Below are 27,198 nucleotides of genomic sequence, written 5' to 3' on the forward strand. Positions count from 1 at the left end.
GCAATCTTCACCCTCACACAGGTTTGGCTGTGATACGTGCAAATCATGGATTGCGTCGCTAACTATGAAACACCAGTGGGACTCAGCCACAGCAGATAGACGGTCAGGTTGGAACACGCCTGGGCCACCTGGCCGAGCAAGCGTCGCACCTCGCGCGGGAACTCGTGCCCGACCGAAATCGCCTTGATCAGCGTCGACGTGTTGACGATGGCGCGCACGAACTCGTGCGATTCGTCGAACAGCTTCGTCACTGTGGACTGTGAGATGTTGTCTGGTGAAGGAGCTGCGACCGCGTCCGCCTTCAAGTCGTTGGCAGTCACACCTTCCTGGGCGGAAGCGTTTACGGGCGAGGAGCTGCTGTCGATCGATGAGCCTCGTTGTTCTTCTTCCCGAGCGCGCAGGTAAGTGGAACGCAGCTGCGAAGTGAGATCGTCAGTGACCTGGGCCAGGATTCGCAACTCGCGCAGCTTCTTGACCGCCTCTGCATCCTGCGCGGGCGCAGCGACCGTGGAGTCGGCAGCGTCCTGCTCGCCCTCGACTTCATTCACCTTCGTCGCACCATCGCTGTCCTCCTCTCCCTCCAGTCCTGTTGATGCATTCTTGTCGTCCGCAGGCGAGACCTTAGACGAGCCCTCGACTTTAGCATCCACGCCAGCCGAACGAAGATGCTCGAACATCATCGACCAGACCCGTGCCGACAACTTTGTTATATTATCGACCATCTCGAGCAAATGGTCGTCCACGGTCACCTTGGGATCCGAGACAGCCATGTGCAACCTGCTACCCGCTGCAGTCGGTCCCGAAGCAGCAGCGGCAGCAGGCGCATTCGCGGAAGATGGCGTTGTGGCGTGCAGGCTGCGCTTTGCCGTGCCAGCAGCGGGCGTTGCAGGCGTCGTCGCTTGACTTCTCGGTGTGACGGCGGATGCATCTACAGCTGAGCTGGCATTCGAGCCAGAGCGCTTCTGCCTGGACGACATGGGCGTGCTCGTCGCGCCTGGTGTCGCGTAGATCGTTCGTTGCGCAGATGATGTTGCCGTGTTGCCGCCAGGTGTGCTGGGTGCTGTCGACTGGATGCCGTCTACCACTGCACTGCGATCGGAGCCTTCCGATTGCGCAAAGGTAGCAGCGCTGCTTGCGCTGTTGCCGAGACTGCCTTGGCGGCGATCTCTGGCGCCGCGTGCTGGCGTGTTGTATGCAGAGGTGGCCTGGAGATCTTCCAGGTTGAAGGGCGGCTGCTGACTGCTGTTGCTCGGTGTCATCGCTGCCCCTTGGGCCAGATCCTGAGCACTGAAAGAGCCAGCATGACGGCGTCGGCTCGGACCACGAGCAATGTACGGCCGGCTGCCTGCACGTGAAGGTGTGGTGGCCTCTGCGATGCTCGGCAGCATCGGCGCAGATCCGTTGCTGGTGCTGCTCATGCTCTTCTGCAGAAGTGTGCCCGCACGTGCCGACGGCGGAGTCGCCCTCTCGCTAACAGGAGCCGAGGAAGTTGCTGCAGAAGTAGAGACGGCGTCCGACGAGGCTGGGGAGCTGATCTCGCCATCAGTCTGAGTGAGATACGGCTGGACCGCTTCCACCAGCGGCGCCATCTCGGTCCAGCTGTTGCTCACTTCGGCCATGCTGCCGTAGAGCATCAGCAGCAGTGTTCGAGCGTAGCGGACATCGGAGCTGCTCTGAAGTGCTCGCAATTGGAGCTGCAGTACGCTAACCAGCTTGCGGAAAGTGATGACCGAGTCTTTGCAGGTGACCAGCACGCCACGGATGACGCTGGGATCTGGCGTGCCACGTCGTGACAGCGAATCGAAGCGATCCAACGCATTGATCAGGTTGCCGACCGAACCGTTCGAGATGTCGAGCAGTCGATGGAATTGACTCGAGATCCGCTCGTCGATGACGGGCGTCATGAATTGACCGATGGCGGCATGAATCTGCGAGAGTGCAAACAGGACCCCGCGCGTGCCATCAACAAATTTCAGCACCGGCACCGGCACTGCTTTCGAGATGGTCGAGGACGGCAAGGTAGAGAGACGCCGGAAATAGCTGTTGCGCTCCTGGTCCGCTGTATTGCGCGCGCCGTTGACCGTCGGCGATGCTGAACGAGAAGGCCAGTTCCCTTCACCCCGATCTGATGCCATTCTGCCATGACCGACGTCGAATCGCTGCTGCGTGGGTCCGTAGCCCGTTCGACCAGCCAACGCCGCAGCCGCGGCCTCGGCAGCTGCTTGTGTCGCACCCACTGTTGGCAAGCTCAGTTTGCGGAGTCCGCCTCCTTGTCCCTGACTCGCGCCAGGTTGCGCTGCGCTGAGCATCCCATTCTCATGTGTCTGGCGAGCTGATGCTAACGCGCCATTTCCGAGAATGGGCCGCAGACCACGGCGGATCTGTAGCAGCGGCTTCCGGGCAGGTGGGTTTGCGGGAGCCTCGGACGGCGACAGGGTAGGATCAACGACCTCGACGGGTGATGCGAGGGTCGACGTCGGTAGCTGACTGCGATTTGCATCTGACTGGGTCACGTTCGACGCGCCTGGTTGCAGCGGTCTCCTCTCTGCGTCCTCGTCGACAATGATCTCTCTTCGCTCCTGCAGAATGGCCTCGTGGCTCTTGCGCAAGTCAGGAAGTGACTTCTTGCTTTTGAGGGATCGACGCGCCTCCACCTGATGAGTAGCGGCAATGTCCTGAGCGACGGAATGCGAGTTGTTGCGTGCATGCTGTCGGGAGTCTTTGTCGTCGGAGGCGACATGGCTAGGAAGGCCGTGCGTGGGTCGATCGCTGTGACCTGCGCTTGAAGTGGACGGCGATCGGGAGCTTTGCATGAAGTGCTGAGAAGGTTTGGCGGTAGTGTCAACCTCGCCTCTTGAAACGGAGGGATCCGGCTGAATGGAGTGCGGAGCGGCGTACCCTGTGCTATCCTCGCTTGAAGAGTGCGGAACCAAGGGAGGAAGCAGTCCCGATGCGACTGCGTTGGCATCACTTGGCGCGAGTTCTTCCATAACGATCCGAGCAGTGTCTGGTGCCTCATGTGAGAGTGGGTCTGCTCGAGGTGTGTCAGGTCGGAGCGTGCGATCCGAAACGCTTTCGGGCACTTGAACTTGCAATGACATGAGTCCATCGGATGGAGAGGCAGGGAGCTCAGGCCGGACGGTGCCCGAAGTGCTGGCAGTATCGCTGCCTTCATTAGAATGCTGCCCGGGTATTGGCTCCTGAAGTGCCGACAACTGCAGCCCTGATCCCGAAGGACCAAGACTTTGCGGATGGTTGGCGGGATTGTTGATCCACGAGCGTAGCTTGGCGATCCAGACGATCATCTGTCGGTCTTCAAAGCGCTTTGCCTTTTCACGCTCGGCTGCTGACGAGCTGTTGGAGGAAGGTGGCGGCTTGGGTGGCGCGACATTGGGCATCTTGGAAATGTGAGGTGGTGGCCACTCGAGCGGGTTGTTGTCGAGCTTGAGGATGCGGAGATGCTTCATCTTGCCTACCCATCCTGGCAGCTCGGTGAGGCGATTCGCGTTGAGCGAGAGTACACGAAGGGCAAGAAGACGGCCGGGCTCTTGCGGCAGCTTGCGGATCCTGTTGCGGCTCAAGTCGAGGATCTCGAGGTTGGGCATTTTGGCGACGCATTCGGGAAAGTTGGCAAAGTTATTGGCGCGAACGTTGAGATATCTGAGACCGTGCAGATTTGCAAAGTTGTCGGGCAGTCGGGTGAGGTAGTTGTAGCCAAGAGCCAGACGAACGACTTGGTCTTTGATCAGGTCGGTCAGAGCATCTGGAACGCGCGTGATGCGCTTATGACAGAGATCCAGCGTATCCAGAGACTCGGACCTGTCGGTTGCATCCCTGCGATCCGCCTCGTCTCTCTCGTCCGTGCTTCTGCGTGAGCGTTGCTGGTCGACGAAAGCCAAAAGCTCCGCCTCGGAGATACCGCGTTGATGGGAGCTGGTGGCTGCATTTGGATCCCGCCTTGCTGATGTCGGCGTTACTACAGCCGGTTCCATGCTTGTAGGCGGAAGGTGTTGCATGGATTGGGAGGTGTACATCGACGAAGTGGAAGGCACGGTTGCCGCGTCAAATGCGCGTGACTTTGCATCAGCGAAGGAAGCAGATTGGGCGCTAGGAAGGCCGCCGTAGGTGTAAGAAGGATCGGTTGGCTGAGCAGAGTCGAATGTGTTCCAGTAGGGGGCGCCATTGTTGTCGTGGTACGAAGGCTGGTCTGCAGAGGCGTAAGGGAGATACGACAAAGATGCGCCGGATTTGCCTGCACCGACTCCTGCCATGCCTGCGGATGCACTCATGGCCAGTCCTCCAGAGGAAGAGGAGGAGGAGCCCATTGGTGCCCTGCCGTCTCGTTGTCCAGCATGCATTGTTGGCGAGTCGTGACTAGGATAAGACGTCGACGCCTGGTCCCTTTGCGCAAGGCGATGCGCAGAATCCTAGCGTGAGACCATTCTGAGTCGAGAGTGAGACAAGATCAGACAATGGGTACCGTATTCGAGCAGACAGCTAGATTGACAAGCAGCGCAGCCTTGCTGTTGATGACCGGATTGATGTGTCTCTGCCTTGCTGAGACTTAGGTGGATGAGAGCGAGTCGATACAATTCGATGCAGTGCTTTCGGGCGAAGAGTTAGCAGGTGTTTAAGGGTCCGTGTTGCGTCGGCGAAGCTTCTAAGGGTGAGCGATGTTGACCTTCGAGGGTATGAGAAAGGAGCGGTGTGTGACCGTGGTGGTGGGCGACGATCGAGAAGAGAGATGAGACTGGATCGATGTTTTGGGCGGCTATTCAACCTAAAAAGCAAGAAACACAGAAACACAAGCTGTGCTCGCCTGCAGCCCTGCGCAGTTCACACGGATTTTAATTCTTAATTTTTATGCGACTTGGCCACGAGCCAACGAGACCCTGAACAAGAAGGCTGTGGAGACAAAGCGTCGTTGGGTGTGACTTTCGATTCGACCATCATCCTAACCTATCTCGAGCTTCGGCGGCGAACCCGATGCAGCCGCTTCTGTCTGTGCGGTGGCTTGCATCGATCAATCAAGCCTACAGTCAAATATGACTCAGCTTCCTTCTACGCCGTCACACGGCCTTTCGGCTAAGCCCTCACAAGAGGCAGACGGGCTGGAAAGGGGAGAAGGCTCTTGTCACCGCTCTCGGCCAAGCAGAACTGCTTTTGATGGCAGAACAGTAAGTGCACCCACGTCGAGACTGATGAGACCAGACTATCAGTCTCGATCTGTGGCAGCGATAGCGCCTCCGTGACCAACACGCAGGTCAGCACTGCAGACAAAGCTCCAACACACCTATATCCTTCACGGCGTAGCTCGGTCGGCGATTCCCCAAATGATCCAAAAGCCAGATTGTTGATCAAATCCTTCTCGTAACGACCTCATGTTATCTCATCAGCAAGGACCGCATGCAACTCTCCCGCCCTCCTCGTCTTCGTACCGCCCAAGGCATGGTGACATGGGCTCGTATCAGCCTCGATATCAAGACCGGGACGATCCTAGATATGCGCAGAGGGATGAGGACCAGGGACATCATCACAATCTCTCCAGACGCAGATCAAAATCTCCGGATATGTCCCGCCACCTGACGTCGAAAGCGGTCCCCGTGAAACCGTGGAAGGACTTGCGTGCGCCGGTCAGAGATCAGGACTGCACAGCCAGCAACACGTCAGCCGTCAAGGCGTCTTCGACCATGGCTTCCACGTCCAGCACGGCAGCAACCAACAAGCGATTCGCAAACGACATTTCACGGTGGAATCGGAAGCAATCCGAGCTGCAGCAAGCCCGAGTCGACTCTTCCACGCCATCACTCAGCGCAGATCCGATCCGATCGGCTGGACCGAGCAAGCCCGCTCAGCCGTCCGGTTCTTCCGTTCGTGTGTCGCAGAGCTCCGCCTCGTCGTCGAAGGCATCAGAGACAGGACTCGATGCAGCTGACCGACTTGACGCAGCGAATCCCAGTCAGATGTTGGATGCCCAATTGTTAGGTTACGACTACAAGGACGCAGAGCGCATTGCATGTCTCTTGTGCCAACGCAAGTTCAAGAGCCTCGATACGCTTCACCGACACGAGAACGAGTCTCAGCTGCACAGGGACAACCTCGCCAACATGAACACTTGTCGACAAGGAGTCTCCAGACATCTCGAGTCGAAAGCCGACAGCCATTCGCCGATCGGTCCTACTCGGGTCAGCGACGCTGCATCTCAGAAAGCCGAACCGCAGACCTCGTTTGCTTATCGAGATCGCGCTTCAGAACGTCGGGCTGTCTTCGGGTCAGACACGGCCTCAAAGCAGAGCGACTCGAGCAGCAATCGAGCAAAGGTGTTTGAGAGTCCCAACAAGGCCACATCCTCGGCGTCGAGCGTGGTCGAGGTCACACCACTGTCTGCTCCGGAGAAGCCGATTGGCAATGACAACGTCGGCAGCAAGCTTCTAGCAATGATGGGCTGGTCTCAGGGCCAAGGCCTAGGTGCCAAACGAGAAGGTCGAACCGGCATCGTCGAGACCAAGATCTACAAGCCAGGAGCAGGATTGGGCAGCAGCGCTCCGACCGACACCGCCGCCCACGAGGAGCATGTTGCACAATCAAGTCATCGACCCGGCTCTGGCGTCGCTTTCGCTGGCTACCTTGACCGCGCTAAGGATCGTGAGTACCTCTCACCTTTTCTGTGAGCAACAGACGGAATGTATGCTGACATGCCTTCTTGTTTGTGATGGTGATTCACCCTTGTCAGGCGCACGACAGCGGCTCGCGGAGCATTCTCAACCTCCACCTTAATAGATACTACACGGGCAAGCACCTCTGATACACATCGACATCACCTTTGTCAATTCTGGGTATACAGGCTCCGAAACAACTTCACTACGAGCCGAGTTCATCCTTGACGTTTCCGGTCTCCTGCTTGAGCGCCCCTATCTCCTGCTGCTCAGCCCGCTCTTTGTCCAATTCCTGCTGAACCAGTCGTTCGACATCCTCGCTCCAATCCTCTTCCGGTGGTCCATCCTCTTCCAACCGTGCTTCCTTGACCTTCCAGTCCTCCATGTCTGCTTCGTGTCCACGGCGCAGCGCGAGGATCTTGTCGTACCAGAGCCGGCCCTTCTTGCCCCACTCGCCCGAAGTCGACGGTCGGAATTCGGCGTACAGCTCATACCCGCGTGAGTTGAGGTAGTCCTCGCCATACTCTGGCGCTTCTTGCGCTTCTGCCTCGACCTCCTCTTCCTTGCTATCCACTTCCTGCATCGATATCGGCTCCATGAAGCTGTCGGCGAGCAACGTGAGCGCGCCCATGACGCTCGACAGCGTCTGCGCCATCGACCTTCGCATATAATTGAACGCCTTGTCCGGCTGCACCACCTCGCCCGCACTAATTCCGCGATACGACCCATCCTGCATCTGCATCACGGGAATCTTGACGCCCATCAGCTCGAAGTGCGGCTGGTTCGGTCCGACAATGTGCACAGCGCGCTCCTTTTCCGCTGCGGGGATGATGCCGAGGCTGATGCCACGCATGGTGCTGGTGTAGTTGACGTAGCAATGAGCCAGACTGAGCGCTTCAGCGCGGCTGAAATTGAGACGCTCGAGTAAGATGGTGGCCCAGGCAGTCATGACCGGGGCACGGTTGACGACGGCGTATCTGCCCTGGAGGAGTGACTCCTCAAGGATCTCATTGAAACTGTACTGGATCTCGAGCTTGGGCCGCCGCGACGATCCGGGGCGCTCGTCTGACGGAGCGGTCACGTTGCCGTACTCGCGACTGAGCGTTTCGTCGTCGTCGCGACGACGCTTGCGGTACGCACCAAAGTCAGGCGCGAGCCCGACAGCTGGTGCGCCCCCTGCAGACCCTGGAGCGCCGGAAGACGTAGCAGATGGAATGAAGCCTGCCGCCTTCTTGCCTTTGAAGGCCAGCACCGTCCGTTTACGATGCTCTTCGGATTCTATGCCGATATCTTGCAGCATGATGAGCGAGATGTGTGCCAGCGCGGACGGCGTATTTGCCCGGGCGTTGATGAGCTTGCCTGCCACCGCCATCGCATCTCGCATCGGCAGCCCTCCTTTCGAGGACAGCGTCTTGAGCAAGTCTGGCAATGGCATCGCCACTTCGCTGCTCGAAGGAATAGCTTTTGCACTCGACTTGGGACTGCTGATGAGTGTGGCCGGCTTGGTCGGAGACGAGGTGGTGCTAGATCGAGCATGTGCTGCGGGAGAAGAGGAGGCTTGTGCGCGTGCTTTCGAGAGCAATGCTGCTGCACGCGATGCGTGGCTCGCCTTGGACGGTGAGCCACCTCCAGCGCTTCCTGACGTCCGCTTGGGCGGCATGCTGCCTGCACGATGTCGCTCTCGTGGATGTGTACGAGGAAGGATGGAGCAAATGCAAGTCAAGCGGCCATGTATGGAGAGCTTCAAGTGTGGAGGTTTGGGTGTGCGGACGCAATGGCCGAAAGCCGAAACTGCGAGAGCTGGACGGGGTTTGGCGGAAGAACGCGCTTGGCAGCCTCGAAACAACGCGCACGGTCAGACCAACTCAAGCTGGCTTTCCTTCCTTCCATTCTTCCCCCTTGTCTCTCCCGCATACTGTTGTCCTTTCGTCTTCCCCTCAACGCAGCCATTGTTGGACTTTCGACAATGGTCCTCGATCGCCAGTCGGCCGCCGTGGCCAATTCGGTGCACTCGCCGCGCAAAAAGCTTCGCATCGGCTTCGTCCATCCGGACCTGGGCATTGGTGGAGCTGAGAAGCTCATCGTCGACGCCGCCGTTTCGCTCCAACAGCTCGGACACGAGATTGTCATCTTCACCTCGTATCACGACCCAGCTCACTGCTTCGAAGCAACCCGCGACGGTACGCTCAAGGTGCAAGTGATGCGCACCTGCATCCCCCGCTCCGTCTTCGGCTGGTTCCACCTTCCCTGCGCCATCCTGCAGCAGATGAGCCTCGTCTTCCAGCTCATCCTCGCCATTCTGCTGTTCAACTTCCCTGGCACCCTGCCTCGCTTCGTTGCGAGACGTCTCACGTCTTCCCCGCCGATCCCCGGCTTCGACCTGTTCTTCTTCGACCAGCTGACGGCGGGCATTCCGTGGCTCAAGATCCTACTAGCGACGAGGGTGGTCTACTACTGCCACTTTCCGGACAAGGAGATCAGCAATTCGATTGCCATGCAGAAGGCTCACGCGCGTGGCGAGTCCGGTCCCTCGATCTTCCGCAAGTTCTACCGGCTACCGTTCGACCTGTTCGAAGAGGGCACCACCGACTACGCGGACAAGATTCTGGTCAACTCGGAGTTCACAGCGGCGCAGTTTGTCAAGTCGTTCTTCCGGCTCAGGAGGCAGCCGAGGGTGTGCTACCCTGGTGTGGACTACCAGAACTTTGAGAGCGACAAGGTGGAGCAGGCAGTGAAGAGGCTGGAGAAGGAGGCGCAGGAGGTGGGCGATCCGATTCGCAAATCCATCACCCAATTCTGCCAGGACAGCAGCAAGACGACGCTCCTCTCGATCAACCGTTTCGAGGCCAAGAAGAACGTGGCTCTCGCTCTGGAAGCTTTTGCGATCGCGCAGAAGGAGCTCGCTGCTACGTCGACCGCAGGCGATGACGTCGGCCCACTTCGACTCATCCTCGTGGGCGGATACGACAAGCGCGTGCATGACAACGTCGCAACGCTCAAAGAGCTGCAGGAGCAAGCGAAGCAGCTTGGGCTGTCATCGGTCACGCTCAGCTACTACCGCAAGACGTTCGAGGAGACGCCCACGACGGCGCCTCCTGCGGCCGAGCTCTCCAAGGCGTCGGTGATCTTCCTGCCGTCTCTGCCCATGCCGCTCATCCACACGCTGCTGCTGAACACATCAACCAAGGCGCTGCTGTACACGCCTACGGACGAGCATTTCGGTATCGTACCACTGGAGGCTATGGCGTGCGGACTGCCCGTCCTTGCAACTAACACCGGTGGACCTGTGGAGACGGTCGTCGACCTTGCCCTGTCCGCCGATGGCACCCCTACGAACCTCACCACCGGCACGGGTCTGCTTCGTCACCCATCTGCGTCCATCTGGGCAGTCTCGCTCGTCGCCCTCCTCCGTCTCTCGCCGTCGCACCGCAGTCAAATCTCCAGCTCGGCCAAACAGCGCATCAAAGAAAAGTTCTCCACCGAAGTCCTAGCTCTCGCCCTCGAGCGCGCCTGCTACGACGCCTACGAGCTCGGACGGGTCAAAGGCGACGAGGGTCTGTACCAGTGGAGCTCGACCATCGCCATATTTGTCGTCATGAGCGTGCTCTTCTGGGTCAACGTGTATTTTGCCCACGACAAGTGGTTGGCTCAGCAAGCGGCCAAGTTGGCCGTGGAGAAGGACAAGTGGTTGGCAGAGTTGAGGGCACACGGGTTGATCGCGGCCGCGCCGGTGGTGGGTGGGTTGAACCCCAACGCGGACCCGGTTGCCCAGGCCCCGCCGCCGACGCCGTTGTGAAGGAAGGAGCGAGATGAGAGATGAAGCGCCGGGGGGTGCGAGCCAATGTTAGATGTGTCACACAAAGCAGCGAGGGGCGTGATCACTCGTCAGGGTCTGAGTGAATGAGCCTGAGGAACGTCAAACAGCAGCACCAGCCGCTGTCAAGCACGACGGAAAGCAGAAGCTTCTTTCTTCCACCGTATGGCAACAACGCGCGCTTTTGCGGGGCCTGCAAGCCAGGGCAACGCCTCACCCAACCGAGAGGCTGCGTGAAAATCCCCTTCTGTCACCACAGTCGGCTGTGTTTGAAATTGGGCGTTGCGATTTGCTGTGCATCCGCACTGTGCTGCAAATCACTGCGAAATTGCGGGGAATATTTTCAGTCAACCCAGAACCGTTTGCGGCAGCACGAGTTGCATTGAGGGGCAAAGCGGCCTGAGTTCTAAGTTTGGAGCAGTAGACCTTGACTTTGACAAAGGCTCTTGACGCCATCCGCCGCTCCACCATCATCCTTCGTATACCCTTCGCACTCCTCCCACCCTCTTAACGGATACACACAGCGATCATTCGATAGCCGCGTACTATACCCACTCGACAACCCCACATCATCATCCCACATCGCAGGTTATCGAGAAAATGAAGTCGACCTTCGTGTTCGCAGCGTGCGTTGCTTTGGGTGCGTCATTCGCCCAGGCGCAAGGGACGGCTGGTGTGCCCGCAACGATCAATGGTAAGCCTCCCGCCACCCTTTCTCCCATCAACCTTACCTCTCACTAACCGATTCATCCCTCCTTGCGTTCCGACAGTGGGTAACGGTCAAGCAACCGCAACCTTCCCCGCGGGTCTCGGCGGTCTCTCCACTGGCTCTGTCGTCTCGTTCACCCCTGGCGCGGCCTCGTCTGCCTCGCAATCGCCCTACTACGTCGCCACCAACGCCGAGCAATCCTCTACACTGGCGTCGTTGAACACGCACTTTTCGCAGGCCATCTCCGCCGCGACCCCCACCACCGGCCCCCCGACCGGCATCAGCACCGGCGTCACCGGCGGCTTTGACGGTGCCAACACTCTCAGTATCCTCGATGGAAGCATCACCACCATCCCCAACGCCGCAACGACGTATACGGGACCGAGGAGCTCGAGCAGCAGTGGAAGCAGCGCACAGGGTCAAAGCTCCGGTGCACTCGGGATGGGTGTCAACGGCGCCGTGATGGGTGCCATGGCAGCGGTCGTGGTTGGTGTTGTTGGCGGCGGCGCTTGGGTGCTCTAGATCGACAGATGCACGTTCGTTACGGACTCTCCCCACCCTTGATTTCTCTATACCTCTGTTCAAGGTGAGAGGTGCTCTCGACCACTCAGAAAGAGACTGCGTCGAGAACGTCTGCCATCCCTGCTTTTCACGCATGTGCCCCACTTTCACTCGTTTATGGATACGTTCGTTAATACCATTGCTCGAAACACTCATCGTGCGTGTTGATCGACGCTCTGCCTGCTTCGGAGCCGGATTGAGGCCCAAGCTTCTCACTTGCTCACTTGGGCGCCACATCATCCGCACTTCTACACATACACAAGGCGGTTGAAAGGACCCAATTGCATGACCACATTCTACTTCCCCTTGGCCTCAGCCCGCTTCGCATCGCGATTCACCCTCTTAACCCGCGCCCACAGCCCGCTATCACCACCCAGCACAAACCTGACCGTCACCATGGGCCAACTCGTGTGTCTGGGCAGAACATCGTAAAACTCGGGCGCGATCCTCCTGAGTTCGGGCAACCTGGTCCAAGGAACGCTCGGGAAATCATGATGTTCGTTATGATACCCCACGTTGTACGCTAGGACGTTCAACGGGCCGTAGTAGGACCACGTTTCTTGCTGAATCCCCGCGAACATGTAGTGTTCCGCAATAAAGTGTGCTGCGCACGGATGGAGACTTCCCGCAAAGAACGAGGACTCGAGGAGGTACACCAGTGCGGTCCATCCGGCGAACTTGACAAGGAGGAAATTGGACAGGGCGATAAAGGCGATGTTGAGAGCGTGCCAGATCGTCGGTCGTTGCGCACGAACGAACCCCGGTCGAAGCGCATAGAAGAAGATCTGAAACGTCGCAAAGAACGCTTTGCCCAACACGTTTCGCAGCACTACGGACTCGAACTTGGTCGGCAAGTCCGTATCCGTCCCATCCTCGCCCAGGTACTTGTGATGTTCGAGATGATACGGCTTGAACGCCATAGCGTACGGCACGCCGATAGCGGCATTGACGAGGATGGCCCAAGCTCGATTCGCCCGAAGTCCGCGGAAGGCGAGGTTGTGCGTGATCTCGTGGATCGCTAGGAAGGTGTTTTGGTTGGCAGTCCCACCGATGGCGTACGCGAGCAGCAGGAATTGCCACGAGAACGGGTGGAGCGAGGTGTACTTGGACAGGTAGACGGCGAGCGAGAGTTGCAGGACGAGAACAGCGAGGGAGACGTACTTGGTGAGAGGCTCGTAGCCCATGAGCCGTTTGACTTCGGGGTGCGCTTTGAGGATCGCCATGCGCCGCGAACGGTGAGGCTCCTCGGTGTGCATCCACAGGAAGTCCTGGGATTGGGTGTCGACGGGTACGATGGTGGGTAGCCACGCTTTGCCGTCCACCGCAGTGGCGCTTCGCACGGCGTCGGTGAGAGGTGCGCTCCTAGAGACTTGGGACAGAGGCGCGTCGTCCAGCTCGTCCTGGTCTGAAGATGTCGCCTTCTTGGTTTGCCGCGCATCGCCGTCGTCGTCGTCCGAGGTGAACGAGGTGGATGAATCACTCTGATGACTGAAGTTGGGCGAGGAGGAGCGCGAGTTGCGGGACGACGAGGAGGCCGAGGAGAGATCCGAGCGCAGAGCTGGACGAGTGCGATCCGGCTTGTTGCTGGAAGAAGAAGGCGGGGACGTGGTCTCAGCACCGCCGTAGAGAGACCAGTCGACCTGAATGGTCGAGTTCATGGCGCGACCTGCGCGCGAGGTGAGGCTGGACAGCATGGGGATGGCAGGACGGAGAAGCTGACCAGGGCTTCTGTCGCGAATGGAATTGGTGTAGGAAGAGAGGCGTCTGTCGAGTCGGTGGCAAGTTGCTGGTGTTGGCTGTGGGGCTGGCCGTCAATCTATCGAACGAGCGAATCGATATAGGTCGTCTTGCCAGAGGAAGTCCGCGCCCTTAGGAGAATCTATGTGGGTAGAAGCGGTCCAGAGAGTATCTGGAAGAGAGGTTCGATGAAAGAAGGAGCAAGGATCGAATCAGAAGCTGTACCCTGAAGTGCTGTGCTGTTGGGTGGTGAGGGGTGTCCGCTCGAGAAGAAGGTCGCGGTGGCCAAGCTCTAAATTTGCCAGCCAAGTTCAGTTGGCATGCACAGACGGTCCAGCGTGCAGCAGCGACTTTTCAGCGCAGAAACTTTGAAATTCAAAGGCAGCCAAAGCGCAGAGTGGCGACCGCGTGCCTCTCTGACTCCTTGTGCTGAGACAGTCGAGACCCTTGATGCCGCTTCACGTGCTGCTCACTCGTTCGCTCGCAAGAGGACATGATACCGTGTCGTTGCTCGAAGAGCGCTTCCGATTGCAGAACCAAGTCAGCATTGGCATTGGCATATGTAGCGAGCGACCTTGCGCCCATATCTTGAGAAGCCAGAGTCATGGCGACTCGGCAAAGACAGCGTCTCGAGGCGGCGTGGGGAAGAACAGCAGTCAGGTTCGACCGAGCCTCACTCGAAGCGAGACGCAAGGCGCAACGCTGCGATTTTCTCCAAGCTGCTTTCCATGCTGGTCTAACAAGCCATAAAAATACATTGCCGCCTTAGGACTCGGTCTGGTCTTCTCTGGCAAAGAGTGCGTCTGATAGACATGCTGTTCCATGCAATAGATTGTGTGCTGCGTCCCCTACACCTCTTCGGGCAAGTCTGGAAGCCAAAACGCTACCTCGGCTCCCGCGCTCATGAACTCTGTAAGGTCAGAACGAGGATCATACGTGTCAGTCTCGGTGAGCTAGCAGCTTTCCCCTCGGATCGTCGCTCTCGGTACTTACGCGCATGTCTCGGGTTGAAGGCGAGAACCCGACTGACGCCATCGTGACCCGTCTGCTTGTACCGTGGCCTCAAGTTACGAAACTCGTTGCGGGAGGCTTCTTGCAAGTCGATGTACCAGAACACCACCGAGCCGTCGGCCGAGCCAGACATGACCCACTTGCCATCCGGTGTCCAGCACACCTCCTGTCCGCTGATGCCTGCTTCCGCCACCATGCCTATCGATACGCCGCTCGCCTTCTCCAGCCCTTCGTGACCTATCAAGCGAGCCACCACCTGGCCTCCGTCCGAGAATGTGTCGATGACGTAGTGCACGTCACCCGAAGTTCCAAGCAGCAGATACTGACTGTCGCTGTTGAAGGTGAGCGAAGTGATGATGGGTACTCTAGGCGGCATCGATACCCTTGATAGCGCAACCGAGTCGTCGAGGTGCACCACGAGGAACGGCATCTGGTCGAACTTGCGGATATCGTACAGCAGCACTGCCGATCGCTCGTTGATGGCGACCGCAAAGACCTTGCCCGTCGGATCATAGGCGACCACGGGATGTCCATGTATGTTCATGCTGCCTGTCGGCTTGTTGGTCCGCAAATCCCACAGCTTGACGCTATCGTCGACAGCGCCTGATAGGAACGTGTCGTTCTGCGGACTCATCTGCAGCGTCACCACCTTGCTCTTGTGACCGTCGAAGTAGCGCTTGTACCCTACGTCCTTGACGAGGCTCATGTAGCGGATCTGATCATTCTCCATGGTCGAGGCATGGATGATGTGATCCGAGTTGTGCGTGAAGCGTGCCAGATGCACTCCGTACTTCTTCGAGTAGAACTTGTTACTATGGGTACCCTGTTTGGCATCGTAGATGTGGATGTTGTCGTCGTCGCCCGAGGTCACACAGAAGCGCCCAGAGTCGTCGTAGCAAGCCGAGGTAATGGATCTGCCTTTGCTGACGTATTGGGTGAACACCTTGGCAGGCTTGAAAGCCGAAATCAGCGTCGGGGTGATGGGGACCTTGTTGGCGTCCGCTGACGAGGAGGAGGAAGCTCCGGCTACAGCGGACGCCGAGGTTGACGCATGTCCGTAGGAGGATGACCCTGAAGCCACTGACGTTGCCATGATGGCGTCGTATCCTACAATCAAATGTGTGTCGGATGTTTGAGGTGATGCAATGAAACGGTCAAGAAGCTGTTCAGGGTTGTCGGCCTTGCAAGTGAGCCGAGCGAGCCGCACAATGGGCCGCGATTTGTTGGAGCTTGTTAAGTTGTGAATTGACCTGTGTGGGATGGCTGGAGCGCGCGCATTCGGTGACAAAAAGCCCGAGAGCGGAGCTGCAAGCCATTTCCTCTCATATTAAAAATTGAGCTTGGTTGGGCAGCAGTGGCGAGCAGCAGTACTCTAAGCCAGTGAACAGCACAGTCCGAACCATGGTCAAGGACGATGATCAGAGAGCTGGCAGCAGTGTCGGAAGGAGCCAGTGCTGAGGCTCGAAAGGGACCAAAAGGCAGCGTGAAAAGGTGCGTTCAGCCTGCGCCTGACGGCTGGCTGGCTGGCTGGCTGGCTGAAGTGGCTGAGTCCCGAGTCTCAGAGGGCGCGCTTCCGCGTCGTGACCAAAGGAGAGAGAGAGACTGACTGAATGCCATTTTGCATTTTGCGCATGACTCTTGTCCAGAGAGGCTTCTGGACCCTGTTTGTTCCCCTCAGTTTTACCCCGGCCTGCCTCCAGCCGAACTAGGCTGTCCTCTCTGTCTCTCTCTGCCTTCTTCTTTCTCCCTCTCTCAACCGCCATCGCATTCATCACACCCCTCGATCACTTTCCGCTCCCACCTTGTCCAAATCCATCACATCCCAGGTCAAGGAAGGAACTCGACAGTCGAATCACTGCGCTTTCTTCGGAATTCGCGTTCTTCGACACCCAACGACGGCCACGCCCCTTCTTGGATGCCATCAGCTGCTTGGCAGCATCGTCTACAAGCCGACCTCAAGAGACGCAAGCTTCGCCTCGATACCTGAACGCGCAGTGTCCCCGCTCAATTACATCCATCATGGTCTCGCCAAAGCCTGAATCCTACCACGGAGCGCTCTACCACTTGGCAGCCGCAGCAGAGTCCTCTCCCTCGCCTCAGCACGCACACTACCAGGATCCGCAACACTATCAAGCATATCACCATCAGCATCACGAGCCGCCCCCTCCGCACCATCACGCCCAGAACCGCCACTACCCTGCCATACCTCCCATGCATCGCGCGGCGCATTCCCAGGAACAGTATCGATACTCGGACAATGGCTACTCCCCGCTGTCCGCAGCGGGCTCCTCCACTAGTTCGGCGCCCCACCATGCCACCGCCTCTGCGCCAAGACAACAGCCCATGTCGGGACCATCCACCCATGCTGAGCACCCTTCCTCCGTGAGACCTCCTCCCAAGCACCTCGATGCTCCTCTGAAGAATGGATCTGCCGCGTCTGCTGCTGCGGCGGCTGCTGCTGAAGCCGCTGCTGCGGCCGCTGCCGCCGAAAAGAAGATCTCTTGCATGGAGTGCCGTCTCTCCAAGGTGAAATGTTCCGGTGGAGACCTCTGCACCCGATGCAAGCGTCTCGGCAAAGAATGCTACTACAAGAGCCACAAGCGCGGCCGCAAGTCGGACAGCTCCAAGATTCAGAAGCTCGAACGCACAGTCGATTCTCTAAGCCGCGCGCTCGAGCAATTCTCCCGCAACAAGGGAGCAGGCAGCCCTACGAGCGGACACACCCTCTCCAAGTCGGTTTCCGTCGACTCGAAGCGCAACGCTCGGTTGCACGCTCCAGAGGAGAACGACAACTCCTCTCCAGATTCTTTCTGGAAGAGTGTAGAGGCGTCTCGTGCACCGGCCCCACCATCCAACTCGGCCATGTCGCCGCCGTCCCAGTCGCCTCGCGCTAATGGTTCAGCTACGTACCGCGATCAGAACAACGCCGTCCGCAGTCGACCGTCTGATCTGCATCGACAGCGATCCGCCTCATCTTCATGGCAGACGCCCAAAAGCATCGCATCAGCTACGCCCACCTCGGATGACCCAGACGAGCCCGAAAACCTTGGTTTGCCCACCCTCTCCAATCCTCTCAAGCTGCTCGCCCACGCAAGTGACTCGGCTCGCGACGGCGAACCCGGCGCCGAAGTCTCTGATCCTTCCTCAGCCTCTGATCCACGAGCTTCCGAGGACAACGCAAGATCGACCTCAGGCGGTCCGGCCAACCATCACTCCGGCAGCGCCTTCAACGCCGATGGCACAGTCAGCTCTCCGGGCGGTCAAGACCCTTCCTCTTCCGGTCAAAAGGGCGACACCAAGGATCACAATGGGAAAGCCACTCTGTTCGGCGTATATCAGGGCCTCAACAAGACCAACACCGTCACACGCTTTGGTCCGGGCCGTGGCAAAGCTTTCTTCGACGTGGGTCTCTTCTCCACCAAGCCAGACAATCTTCCGCAATTCGACCCTGTCGACCGTGGCTACCTCTCCCTTGCTGAAGCGGAGAGCCTCTACTCTGTCTACATTCAGTACATCAACCCGACCATCACGCTGCTCGACCCGCACCTGCACACGTTCGACTACGTGCGCTCGTGCTCGTCGCTCCTGCTTAGCTGCACCTGCTGGATCGCAGCTAAGTATAAGGTGGAAGGCAGCCAGATTGCAGACGACCTCGAGATGCACATCCGCTCCAACCTGCTGCCCACCATCCTCATGGAAGGCTTCCGGAATGCGGAGATCCCTCAGGCGCTCATCATCCTCGCCGCTTACCATCCGCAGATGAACACGCTCTCCGAGGACAAGGCCTGGACCTACCTTGGCTTTGCTATCCGGATCGCATCCGAGCTCGACATGAACAGCCGCATCGCTGTCCGCCCGCCTAATCGTCAGGACGAAGCTGGCCTCGCGCGACGACTGCGCAACCGAGAGCGAACCTGGCTCAACTTGTGGCTCTACGAGACCAGCATGAGTCAGCAGATGGGCAGGCGCCCGACATTGGCAAACGACCCGGTGGTCCTGGGCTGCGCACACTGGCATCTGGACCCCTTTGCCCTCGAACAGGACAAAGCGGTGGTGGCAGTGGTGCAGCTGCGCTTGCTTATGAAACGCAACACGGAGCTGTTTGAGAACTTTGTCGATATCTCGACTTCGCCTCTGTCCGCGGAACGCACTGCGAAACACGTCGAGCTCTTCAGACGCATCTGCGCGTCGGATCTCGACGCGTGGCTTGCCACCTGGACTGCACCTTCGAACCAACAGCCCAAGCAACCGACGGAATCTCTGCTACCGGACACAGAGACGGGCGGCTACCAAAGCAGCGCGAATCGCGAGGCGGACGGCAACGGAGAACTGCCGCCCACACATCCACGCACGAATCGCCTCAAGCTGTATTACTGGTACGCACGCCTTGCTCTCGATGCTATCGCGCTCAAATGCAGCCATCTCGGCCTCGACGTCCTGCGTCCGGTCTATAGGGACGCCTACGCGTGCTGCATGGCTTACCTCGGTCTCTTTGTCGCCACCATGGTGCCCAACGGGCTTTTCTGGGGCCACAACTCGGCGGTCGTCACGCCAGCGTACTGCGCCATCTTTGCGCTCAAGATTGTTGGTCTCATCTCGACGACTGCTGGAGCCGCAGGCGCGTCAGCGTTGACTCAGCGTGCAGAGAAGGTCAAGGAGGAGGATTTAGGAATCGACATTGATGCAGAGTACACGTTCGAGATGGTCGAGAAGCTGGCCAAGGCGTGCGAGGAAGCGGGCAATGCGACGCCGCACAGAAGAGCCGCTGCTGGAAGTTACGCCTTCTTCCTGTTCACCGTGTTGGCCAAGGCCAAGAGTGCATGGAACGCAAAACTTGGGATCAAAGACGGCAACGGCGAGGAGAGTAGGGCCAAGGGCAGAAAGAGGGACCGCGAAGGCAACGACGGGACTGGACGCCAGAGCAAGTCGGCAAGGAACGGCAAGTCAGCCAGCAGAGACCGTCAGCAGAAGGAGCGTGTCGATCAGAACGGCGACACGACCCTGTCCGATGCTGCTCCCGGTAGCGCGAATGCCAATGGCGACCAGGCAGATCAGGGTATTGCTGGTGCCGACGCTTCGGTGGATGGAGACCACCTTACCGACCAGCAGGGTGGAGTCGGTGGTACCGATTCGGACCACCACTTCCTGCGCCAGCTCATGCAGTTCCAAGCGGGACCTTCTGGTGTTCAAACAGCGATCGTCCACGACGCCTCGAACCAAGAGCCTCATCACCTCTACGGCTTCCCGCAACAGCACCACTACGCCAACTTTGCCTCGAACCCAATCTCGGCTTCGCACATGGCCCCCATGCCGTTCGATGCCAACATGTCTACCATGGCCGCCTCCAACGCTGCTTCTGCCGCGTTCGGCGCTGCGACTGGCACCGCCGGCGTGGGCCCCGACGGTGCGACTGGCGAAGACGGCACCGGCGCCGCGGCGCAAGGAGTCGTGGACATCGACTGGGATTTCGGAATGCTCGACGGCTTCCTCGGGGAATCGCTGTTCAGCGATATGAGCTTCATCTCGGCCAGCGCCACGCCTGCCAACATGAACGGCGTCAACGGTGCATAGATTCCCGCGCGATTTGATGTTGGCGAAGAAGGAGTTGCATTGCTGTGGAACTGCTGAATTCGCACCTGTTCCCCTGACCACATCGACTGTGTGTGAATGCTACCATACGACCCTGAACACCGCCATGATGACATTCGCCACCAGCCCCATCACAATGGAAACCTGCATAGCGCTGCTCCATACACCCTGCCCCTGCTCGACCCTCTCTTGCTCCCACTGCTGCTCGTCATCCCCTTCGCCCTCCTCACCTGCGTCCAACCCGCCTAGCGAACTCGGATTGGCCTTGTCCCGAAACGCGAAAAGCGGCGCTAGCGGTGGGGCGAAGAACCCCACCATCAGCCCCTGCAGCAGGGTCGTGTACACACCTGACCCCTCCGCTGGTTCCGACGAAGGAGCGTGGAAGCCGTCCATCCACGACTCTTCCAGCTCGAGCAGGTGGGCGTCGTGCTCGTCGGCACGCAGCGCGTCGTACTCGGGCAACGTCTGGGTGGATCGAAATTGCGATCGGATCGAGGCGATTTCCGACGGGGAGAGCCCGGCTTCCAGGAGACGGTTGAAGCCTCGATTGCGCGCACTTTCGGTCGGGTCGTCGGACGGGCTGGAGGTGTCGATCAGCGGTGTGGTCGTGGGGGCACCGACGGAGCACTGGATGTACACCACCGGCGCGGTGCGTAGGATGACCGTGACGAGAGTCGAGTAGTACACCGGCTCCCTCGCTTTTCCTTTCCCCGCACCGCTCTTCGTTGCTTCACCGTCGCCGGTGGGGTGCGAGAGAGTGGTGAGATACTCTACGAACTCCCGTATCGTCATTGTCCTCCTCTCCACCCCCTCCACCTCCTCATCCTCGAGGTCCTGCCCCTCGAGCGCAACAGATTGGGTCCTGCGCCGCTCGACCTCGTCCAGCCAGCCAACCACCCGCACTCCATCCTTTAGGACTCTTCCGGAATGAATCAGCCTCACCCGTCGGCCGCGCACACTTTCCATCCACTCGCCTAGGCGAGCCGTGAGACTGCGCACCGTCTCGTCGCCCACCAGGCCGGCGGCGGTGAGTGAGTCGCACACCTCCTCTGCGAGCTGCACGTCGTCCGATGGTGAGGTCTCCGCATCGTAGTCGAATAGAGTCGAGTTGGGGCTCGGGCGGAGGGAGACGAGCGAGTGGAGGTGCAGCTGAACGTCGGGGATGTCGGTCTCGGTGAAACGGATCGTAGTGGGGCGGATGCGAACGTGCGCCTGCAGCGAGGGCGAGGATGGGCCTTCGCCGCGGTCCAACTGGACGTCGAAGGCGGATGACATGGTGGTGCTCCTCCCCGCGTTGGTGTGCAAGGTGTGATGGTGAGCGGGAAGGATGAAGGGTGATTTTGGGAAATGCGCGTTGTTGGACGTGGATCGTGCGTTTTATATATTTTGTGCGTCAACGACGCTGGGCGCAGCACTCACACCATACGTGCGTCAATCGTGACGCCGGTGGTGACGCACATGGTGTGCGCCATTCCCGCTCCAGGTGAGGACGTGGCTCCGTGAAAGGCCTGAATTGGAGTTGGTCCGTCCGCGCATTCATGTGTCATCATCGCAAACCGTTCGTGCTCGTTTCAGTCTGAGCTCCGACACACATCACCATCACTTGTCACCATCACGTAGCACCATCGCATATCATCAACCAATCCACATCGCCATCGCGCTCAAAAACCATGGCCGGAAAACCCAAAGTCTGTCGCTGCTGGACGTGCGCGCAGGAGCCCAAAGGGTATCTCGTAGTGCCCTACCGAAGGTGGCGCTACCATAACAAAGAGAGGAGGTCTCCAGAGTACTGGCTCGAAAGGTACGGAAAGCTGCCTGGTCCGTCTTCTAGTGCCCCTGCGTCCGCTCAGCCCGCCTCGTCCTCAAAGCCCGCCTCGTCCTCACAGCCCAACAAAAGTTGACAGGCTTCACGCTTCGCCACCGCGGTTGAGAGGAGATCCTATGACATTGGCGGAACAGAGAACAACCCCAGGCGACGTTGGTTAGGGAAGGCCTCACTCCACCGTGTGACGTGCAGCTGTGCATTCCAGTGGCAAGCAGCTCAAGCAAAAGTGCTGCAATCGGCCAGCGACGACGGCGAGACCCATTGACTGTAATCACCCACAAACATCCTGTCAATCCACTTATCCCCCGTCCTCTTCCATATCGAGAGTGAAACTTACGTAGCAGCAGTGTACTCATACCCCACATCGTAGTTGGTACTGGCGCTGACGAGCGGGGTGAAAACCTGCACGTTGCCACTGACATACCCCGGGTTGGCATTGGGGTAGTTGTAGAAGAGCGTGATGGTGTTGCATCCGGCGCCGGGGGTGGTATAGTAGAGCTGGTTGAGGATGCTTCGGAAGGTCGTGGCTGGGATGGGACTGTTGGAGGAGCGGGAAAAGGTGGTTTGGAAGAGCGGGTTGACCAGGCCAGGACCGTCGATCTACGTTCCGTTCCACACAAGATGTCAGCGTCGAGCAGGATCGAGCGAGAGACGACGGGGACCTATCGTATTGACCACGCCCTGTGCGACGGTAAAGCTCAAAGATCCACCCATCGACTTGTACGCCTGTCATAACCCTGGCCACGCGTGCTGGCCTTTCAAGTTGCCACATGGCTCTTCAGGATCATGCGGACGGATGTATCGTCGTGCTTTCTCGCGTGACCGCGAAACTAGTCACGGAGTGTCTCTATTGGGTGGACCCCTTGACACAGGAGTCTGGGGGTGGACTCGTGAGCGCGTGGATGCATACAGGCGCCTCTACCTTCGTTTCCCCTTCTTCCCAGATCCATTCTGCTCTCCCGCCAACGCATGCCCAGTCTCACGAATATGGTTGAAGAGCTTGCTCCTGCTCTCAAAGCCTGCCTTGCACACGTTGCACCACTCCTTGCTCTTACCCGTCGGCTTGCCCTTTCCGCCCTTCTTCCCTCCCCTCCCATCTTCCTCGTCATCAAAGTCGTCCTGTATCGCCTTCTTCGCGTCCGTCTTCCCTGCGTCCTGCTTTGCTTCTTGCGCAATGAGCAGGGCTGGATCCACCTTCTGTTCCTGCAACAGCAGCAGTCGTTTCTCCAGACTGAACAAATGATGATCGACCGACTGGGGTGCCAGCTCGCGCACGGCCTTTGCCAGATTCAGCAGATACTCCGGATTCGGCCCGGACGGTCCTTCGCACGTATAAATGCGTTGCGCCAGCGCATCCAACGACTGCGGCCCCACAAACGCCGGATTCGACGGCAACCCCACATACACCAGCGCGTTCTTCAACACCACCTTCTCCTCCCCTTCGTCAGAGGTGTAGAGAGGGACATGCATCGGACTGTACCCGTTCTTCTCGCGATAGTCGAGGTATTTTCGTACGACAGCGGCGTGCGACGGGTCGATGGTGAAGGATACGCCCCACACAATGTCGCCTTCGGGTGACTTGGGCTCGTCGACCTTGGCGGATCGACGCAAAGGGTGCCAGTCGGACGCTTTGACGAGCGTCACGACGCGTCCGGGACGATCGCGCGTGCCACGATGATCGACAGAGTGCTGCGCGAAGCGTCGGACGAAGCCTTTGATGTAGCAAGGGGTCGCAGCTATGACGTAGGGTGGAGGCTTGAAGATCAGACTGCCGTAGCCAAAGATGTCGAATGACCCGGGTGGACGTGAGAGTGGCGGAAGAGGTGGCGGGATCGTAGAGGAGAATGCTAAGGCTGGGATGTAAGGGTCTTCCAGACCTGCCCACGGGTCGTCGTTGGCGTCGGCAGAGGTCGCCTTCTTCGGTACATGCGCACCGCGGTTCGTCTTTGTGGTGGCATCGTCTGTCGCAGACGGGGCAGACGGCTTCGGTGGCGCGCTCTCCTCGTCTCCAGCTCCTACTTCGTCGCAGACATCGGTTCCGGCGTCGCTGCCGGACGCGCCTTCGTCGTCAATCACGTGGACAGATGGAGTCGGTCCATCTTCGTCTACGCTCTTCGAGGTCTCGGCACTTTGGACCGTCTCGGTCTTCGCCTTCGGCTTGGCCTGTCTACGGTTCAAGTCCTGCACCACGAATCCATCCTCGTCTAGAGTACGTCCAGCCACCTCTTCCATCTGTCTGCGTTTCTTAGCTTGCTTCTTCTGCTTCTTGCTCTTGCCTCCAGATTCCTCGGCGGCAAAGCTGGGTATCGAAAAGCCGGCCGAGACGTTGCCATTGGTTGCCTTTTGCGTCTTGCCACCATCCAGGTTCATATCCGCCAATGACGCATCGATGGCGATGTCTTCGGCGTCGAGCCCGAGACCGAGCTCGTCCTCTTCGTCCTGCATCTCTCGTTGGAGCTTTTGGACGGCTTTCTTGTGCTTTGCGCTGCGTTCGTGGTTGCGGAAGGCGGCTTCGGACTGGAAGTACTTGTCGCATGCGACGCAGTCCCAGCCAGAAATAGAGGGGTCGTCGAGCGGATCGAGGGCCTCACTCGAGCCTGCCAGCTCAGCGTCGTCGTCTTCGTCGTCACTGCCCTGCTCTGTCTCTTCATCCTCGTCCTCTTCTTCGTCTTCCTCGTCAGAGAATCGATAGTCGGGCTGCTGCCAGCTCTGGGCCTGGTACGACTGTGCACGTGCTTCTCGCTCGAGCCTGATCTTCTCGGCTTCTGCCTTTCTCCTTGCCAGCTCAGCCGTCGATCCCGGTCCCGTCGCATTGAGTTCGCTCTGGAACTTCTTGTACCTTGGATCTCGCTTGCGGACGAAGGCGGCAAGCTGGCGGACAGCGTCATTGAACTCTCGCCTCGCTGCATCTCGTGCACGCTTGTTCTCCTTCTCCATCAGACGCTTCACCCGTCGATCCGGTGCATCGCGAAGATCATACTTGTCGAACCAGCCGAAGCTCTTGCGCGATTGAAAGTTCATAAAGACGCTGTAGAAGTCCTTGGCGGGTGTCTGGTGAACGGCTGCTTCCTGGCCTTTGGCGTTGGAATAAGGCGTGTGACTGTAGCCAAACGACGGGAACGAGTCGGATGATGGTATTGTGCTCTCCTTCTCTTCTCCAGGGTATGGTGCCGCAATGCGCTCTTCTTGCGCAAGACGTTCGAACAGCCGTCGGTAGGTAGCGTAGAAGCCGTTGTCGCCGTCGCTGAGGTCCTTGGCCAAGCTGGGATCGAAGAATCGGAGCAGCGCCTTTGCCGTCAACCCTCGCGAGGAGCTTGTCGGCTGCGGTGCCTCTGCAGCCCCAGAGCGGAACGCTTCGAACACCTCCTCATCGTCCAGATCAGGTCCCTCGCCGTTGAGCAGGCGCTCTCGATTCTGATCGTACCATGCCCGCTCTGTGTCGTCCGAGAGAATCTCGTACGCCTCTTGCAGCTTGTGGAAGATCTTATTCGCCTGTTCTACGTTGTCTGGGTTCTTGTCTGGGTGGTGCTTGAGGGCGAGCTTGCGGTACGCTTTGCGAATTTCGTCGGATGTGGCAGTCTGTTCGACCTTGAGAAGGTCGTAGTAGTCGACGAAGGCAGGTTCTCCAGCCGCGTCGCTGGCGGTGCCTCCGGCCGCACCCGCCTTGTGCGACGACTGGGAGGCACCCATTGTTTGGAATGCAGCCGCAGTGAGGGTGGGGCTGTGATGTCAGGGAGATTGCCTGGGAGGTGTCAGAGTACGGTGCGCAGTCGTGTGCATGAAGCTCAGATGACGTTCCAAAATTCTTGAGCCAGAGTCGGAAGTCGGGGATCAGCTGCGAGCGCCTTCTTCAGACGACACTCTTTCCCATCCTCGATCCTTCTTCCACCCTTCACGACATCCTTCACAGCGACCAGATCCTCACGCCAACGTCACCCTATCGACTCGATACGTACACGTCGACTCATTACATTCGAGCTTCCCGCAGATATTGGCTCGACTGCCGAGAAAGTCTTGCAAGAATGGGTCGAAAGGCCGAGGTGCAGCGCATGCTGCTCACCAAGCTCATGGGACCCGAAGCCATGGGCGCACCCGCCGCCAACTTGCACTTCACCGATCCCAAGGTCTGTCGCAATTTCCTCTGCGGTACCTGTCCACACGACCTATTCGCCAACACCAAGGTCGATCTCGGCCCGTGTCCCAAATCACATACGCCCAAGTACAAGGACGAATACCGCAAAGCCCTCGCATCCGGCGAGCGGTTCCCCGACTTCGAGCGCGAGCACGAGCACAACATCTTCGCCTTCATCTCGGACATCGATCGCAAGATCGCCGCCAACAAGCGTCGACTGGAACAGACGCCCGAGGAGTTGGCCAAGTTTGCCAATATGAACCGGGAGATCACCGAGATCGAGACGGCGCTCGCGGCGGTCATGGCCGAAGTGGAAGCCCTCGGTGAACAGGGGCAGATCGAAGAGTCGCTAGCCGAGCTCGCCAAAGCCGACGCATTGAAGGAAGAGAAGGAGCAGAAGGAGAAGGAGCTGCACAACGCACAGGAGAACTCGGGCGCCAGCGGTCACCAGAAGTTGCGGGTGTGCGATGTCTGCGGTGCCTACCTGAGCACGTTGGATTCGGACCGAAGGTTGGCGGACCACTTCGGAGGAAAGATGCACCTGGGGTATTTCAGGTTGAGGGAGATGATCGGCGAGTTTGATGAGAGGAGACGTAACCCGAATGCACCACCGATGGGAATGCCTGCAGGTTTGGCGGGAGCAGCACAGCAGAGCAACGGAAGCGCCAATGGTCGATCTGGACCGTCACAGCCAGCAGCATCGACAGCACTCGCAGGACAGCACAGCGGCTCGGGACACAGCTCGTCCATGTCGCAGAGGGACCACGAACGCGAGCGAGACTTTGAACGGGAGAGGGAACGCAGAGACCGGGAGCGCAAGGAGAGTCGCGAACAGCGTGCGGTCGCCGACACGGAAGATGAAGGAAAGCGTGGTGGCGGCGAGGAGGGCGAAGTCAAGGAAGAAGATGGCGAGATCCTTTCGGACTACAAGCCAAATCCAAGACCACCCATTCAGGTCAAGGACGAAGATCGAAAGCGAAGTCGGTCACCGTCGGGGAGGTAGCTGGCGCACAGCACTCAGGCTTTCCGACTCGGAAACGCGCTCAAGAGCCACTTTGAGGGCTGCTTGCCGCAACCATCTGTACTTGTAGCCTTCACGAGACAATCGATCTCATCATTCACCACACATTACCGCCGTATTGCTTTCAAGATCGCTTCGATAGT

General features: G+C 58.8%; 11 protein-coding genes across 11 annotated transcripts; 5 read left to right on the forward strand and 6 right to left on the reverse strand.

Moving 5' to 3' along the window:
• Nucleotides 1-62: 62 nt before the first annotated feature.
• Nucleotides 63-4,325, reverse strand: PSEUBRA_005217 (RAM signaling pathway, SOG2; the record flags this gene model as incomplete). The annotated part of the gene is made up of 1 exon (XM_059465474.1): nucleotides 63-4,325. The coding sequence occupies one exon, from the start codon at nucleotides 4,323-4,325 to the stop codon at nucleotides 63-65; it is 4,263 nt and encodes a 1,420-aa protein (XP_059320424.1).
• Nucleotides 4,326-5,045: 720 nt separating this feature from the next.
• On the forward strand, nucleotides 5,046-6,777 carry PSEUBRA_005218 (G-patch domain protein; the record flags this gene model as incomplete). The annotated part of the gene is made up of 3 exons (XM_059465475.1): nucleotides 5,046-5,177; nucleotides 5,397-6,645; nucleotides 6,734-6,777. 3 exons carry the CDS (start codon nucleotides 5,046-5,048, stop codon nucleotides 6,775-6,777), a joined length of 1,425 nt encoding a protein of 474 aa, XP_059320425.1.
• Nucleotides 6,778-6,861: 84 nt separating this feature from the next.
• Nucleotides 6,862-8,316, reverse strand: PSEUBRA_005219 (uncharacterized protein; the record flags this gene model as incomplete). The annotated part of the gene is made up of 1 exon (XM_016438673.1): nucleotides 6,862-8,316. The coding sequence occupies one exon, from the start codon at nucleotides 8,314-8,316 to the stop codon at nucleotides 6,862-6,864; it is 1,455 nt and encodes a 484-aa protein (XP_016290525.1).
• A 306-nt stretch (nucleotides 8,317-8,622) lies between these two features.
• PSEUBRA_005220 (Glycosyl transferase, family 1) lies at nucleotides 8,623-10,452 on the forward strand (the record flags this gene model as incomplete). The annotated part of the gene is made up of 1 exon (XM_016438649.1): nucleotides 8,623-10,452. One exon carries the CDS (start codon nucleotides 8,623-8,625, stop codon nucleotides 10,450-10,452), a length of 1,830 nt encoding a protein of 609 aa, XP_016290526.1.
• Nucleotides 10,453-11,070: 618 nt separating this feature from the next.
• PSEUBRA_005221 (uncharacterized protein) lies at nucleotides 11,071-11,701 on the forward strand (the record flags this gene model as incomplete). The annotated part of the gene is made up of 2 exons (XM_016438653.1): nucleotides 11,071-11,164; nucleotides 11,241-11,701. 2 exons carry the CDS (start codon nucleotides 11,071-11,073, stop codon nucleotides 11,699-11,701), a joined length of 555 nt encoding a protein of 184 aa, XP_016290527.1.
• Nucleotides 11,702-12,036: 335 nt separating this feature from the next.
• PSEUBRA_005222 (Fatty acid desaturase, type 1) lies at nucleotides 12,037-13,434 on the reverse strand (the record flags this gene model as incomplete). Its single annotated transcript, XM_016438680.1, has 1 exon — nucleotides 12,037-13,434. The coding sequence occupies one exon, from the start codon at nucleotides 13,432-13,434 to the stop codon at nucleotides 12,037-12,039; it is 1,398 nt and encodes a 465-aa protein (XP_016290528.1).
• Nucleotides 13,435-14,325: 891 nt separating this feature from the next.
• PSEUBRA_005223 (WD40 repeat) lies at nucleotides 14,326-15,581 on the reverse strand (the record flags this gene model as incomplete). Its single annotated transcript, XM_016438679.1, has 2 exons — nucleotides 14,326-14,387; nucleotides 14,471-15,581. The coding sequence occupies 2 exons, from the start codon at nucleotides 15,579-15,581 to the stop codon at nucleotides 14,326-14,328; spliced, it is 1,173 nt and encodes a 390-aa protein (XP_016290529.1).
• Nucleotides 15,582-16,507: 926 nt separating this feature from the next.
• Nucleotides 16,508-20,059, forward strand: PSEUBRA_005224 (uncharacterized protein; the record flags this gene model as incomplete). The annotated part of the gene is made up of 1 exon (XM_016438655.2): nucleotides 16,508-20,059. One exon carries the CDS (start codon nucleotides 16,508-16,510, stop codon nucleotides 20,057-20,059), a length of 3,552 nt encoding a protein of 1,183 aa, XP_016290530.2.
• A 99-nt stretch (nucleotides 20,060-20,158) lies between these two features.
• PSEUBRA_005225 (protein of unknown function DUF2407 N-terminal) lies at nucleotides 20,159-21,352 on the reverse strand (the record flags this gene model as incomplete). The annotated part of the gene is made up of 1 exon (XM_016438691.1): nucleotides 20,159-21,352. The coding sequence occupies one exon, from the start codon at nucleotides 21,350-21,352 to the stop codon at nucleotides 20,159-20,161; it is 1,194 nt and encodes a 397-aa protein (XP_016290531.1).
• Nucleotides 21,353-22,118: 766 nt separating this feature from the next.
• PSEUBRA_005226 (DnaJ) lies at nucleotides 22,119-25,592 on the reverse strand (the record flags this gene model as incomplete). The annotated part of the gene is made up of 3 exons (XM_059465476.1): nucleotides 22,119-22,167; nucleotides 22,240-22,502; nucleotides 22,935-25,592. The coding sequence occupies 3 exons, from the start codon at nucleotides 25,590-25,592 to the stop codon at nucleotides 22,119-22,121; spliced, it is 2,970 nt and encodes a 989-aa protein (XP_059320426.1).
• Nucleotides 25,593-25,924: 332 nt separating this feature from the next.
• Nucleotides 25,925-27,037, forward strand: PSEUBRA_005227 (Luc7-related; the record flags this gene model as incomplete). The annotated part of the gene is made up of 1 exon (XM_016438650.1): nucleotides 25,925-27,037. One exon carries the CDS (start codon nucleotides 25,925-25,927, stop codon nucleotides 27,035-27,037), a length of 1,113 nt encoding a protein of 370 aa, XP_016290533.1.
• Between the last annotated feature and the right edge of the window lie 161 nt (nucleotides 27,038-27,198).

Source organism: Kalmanozyma brasiliensis, assembly GCF_000497045.1.
Source record: "Kalmanozyma brasiliensis GHG001 unplaced genomic scaffold PSEUBRA_SCAF5, whole genome shotgun sequence".
Taxonomy (NCBI): Eukaryota; Fungi; Basidiomycota; class Ustilaginomycetes; order Ustilaginales; genus Kalmanozyma; species Kalmanozyma brasiliensis.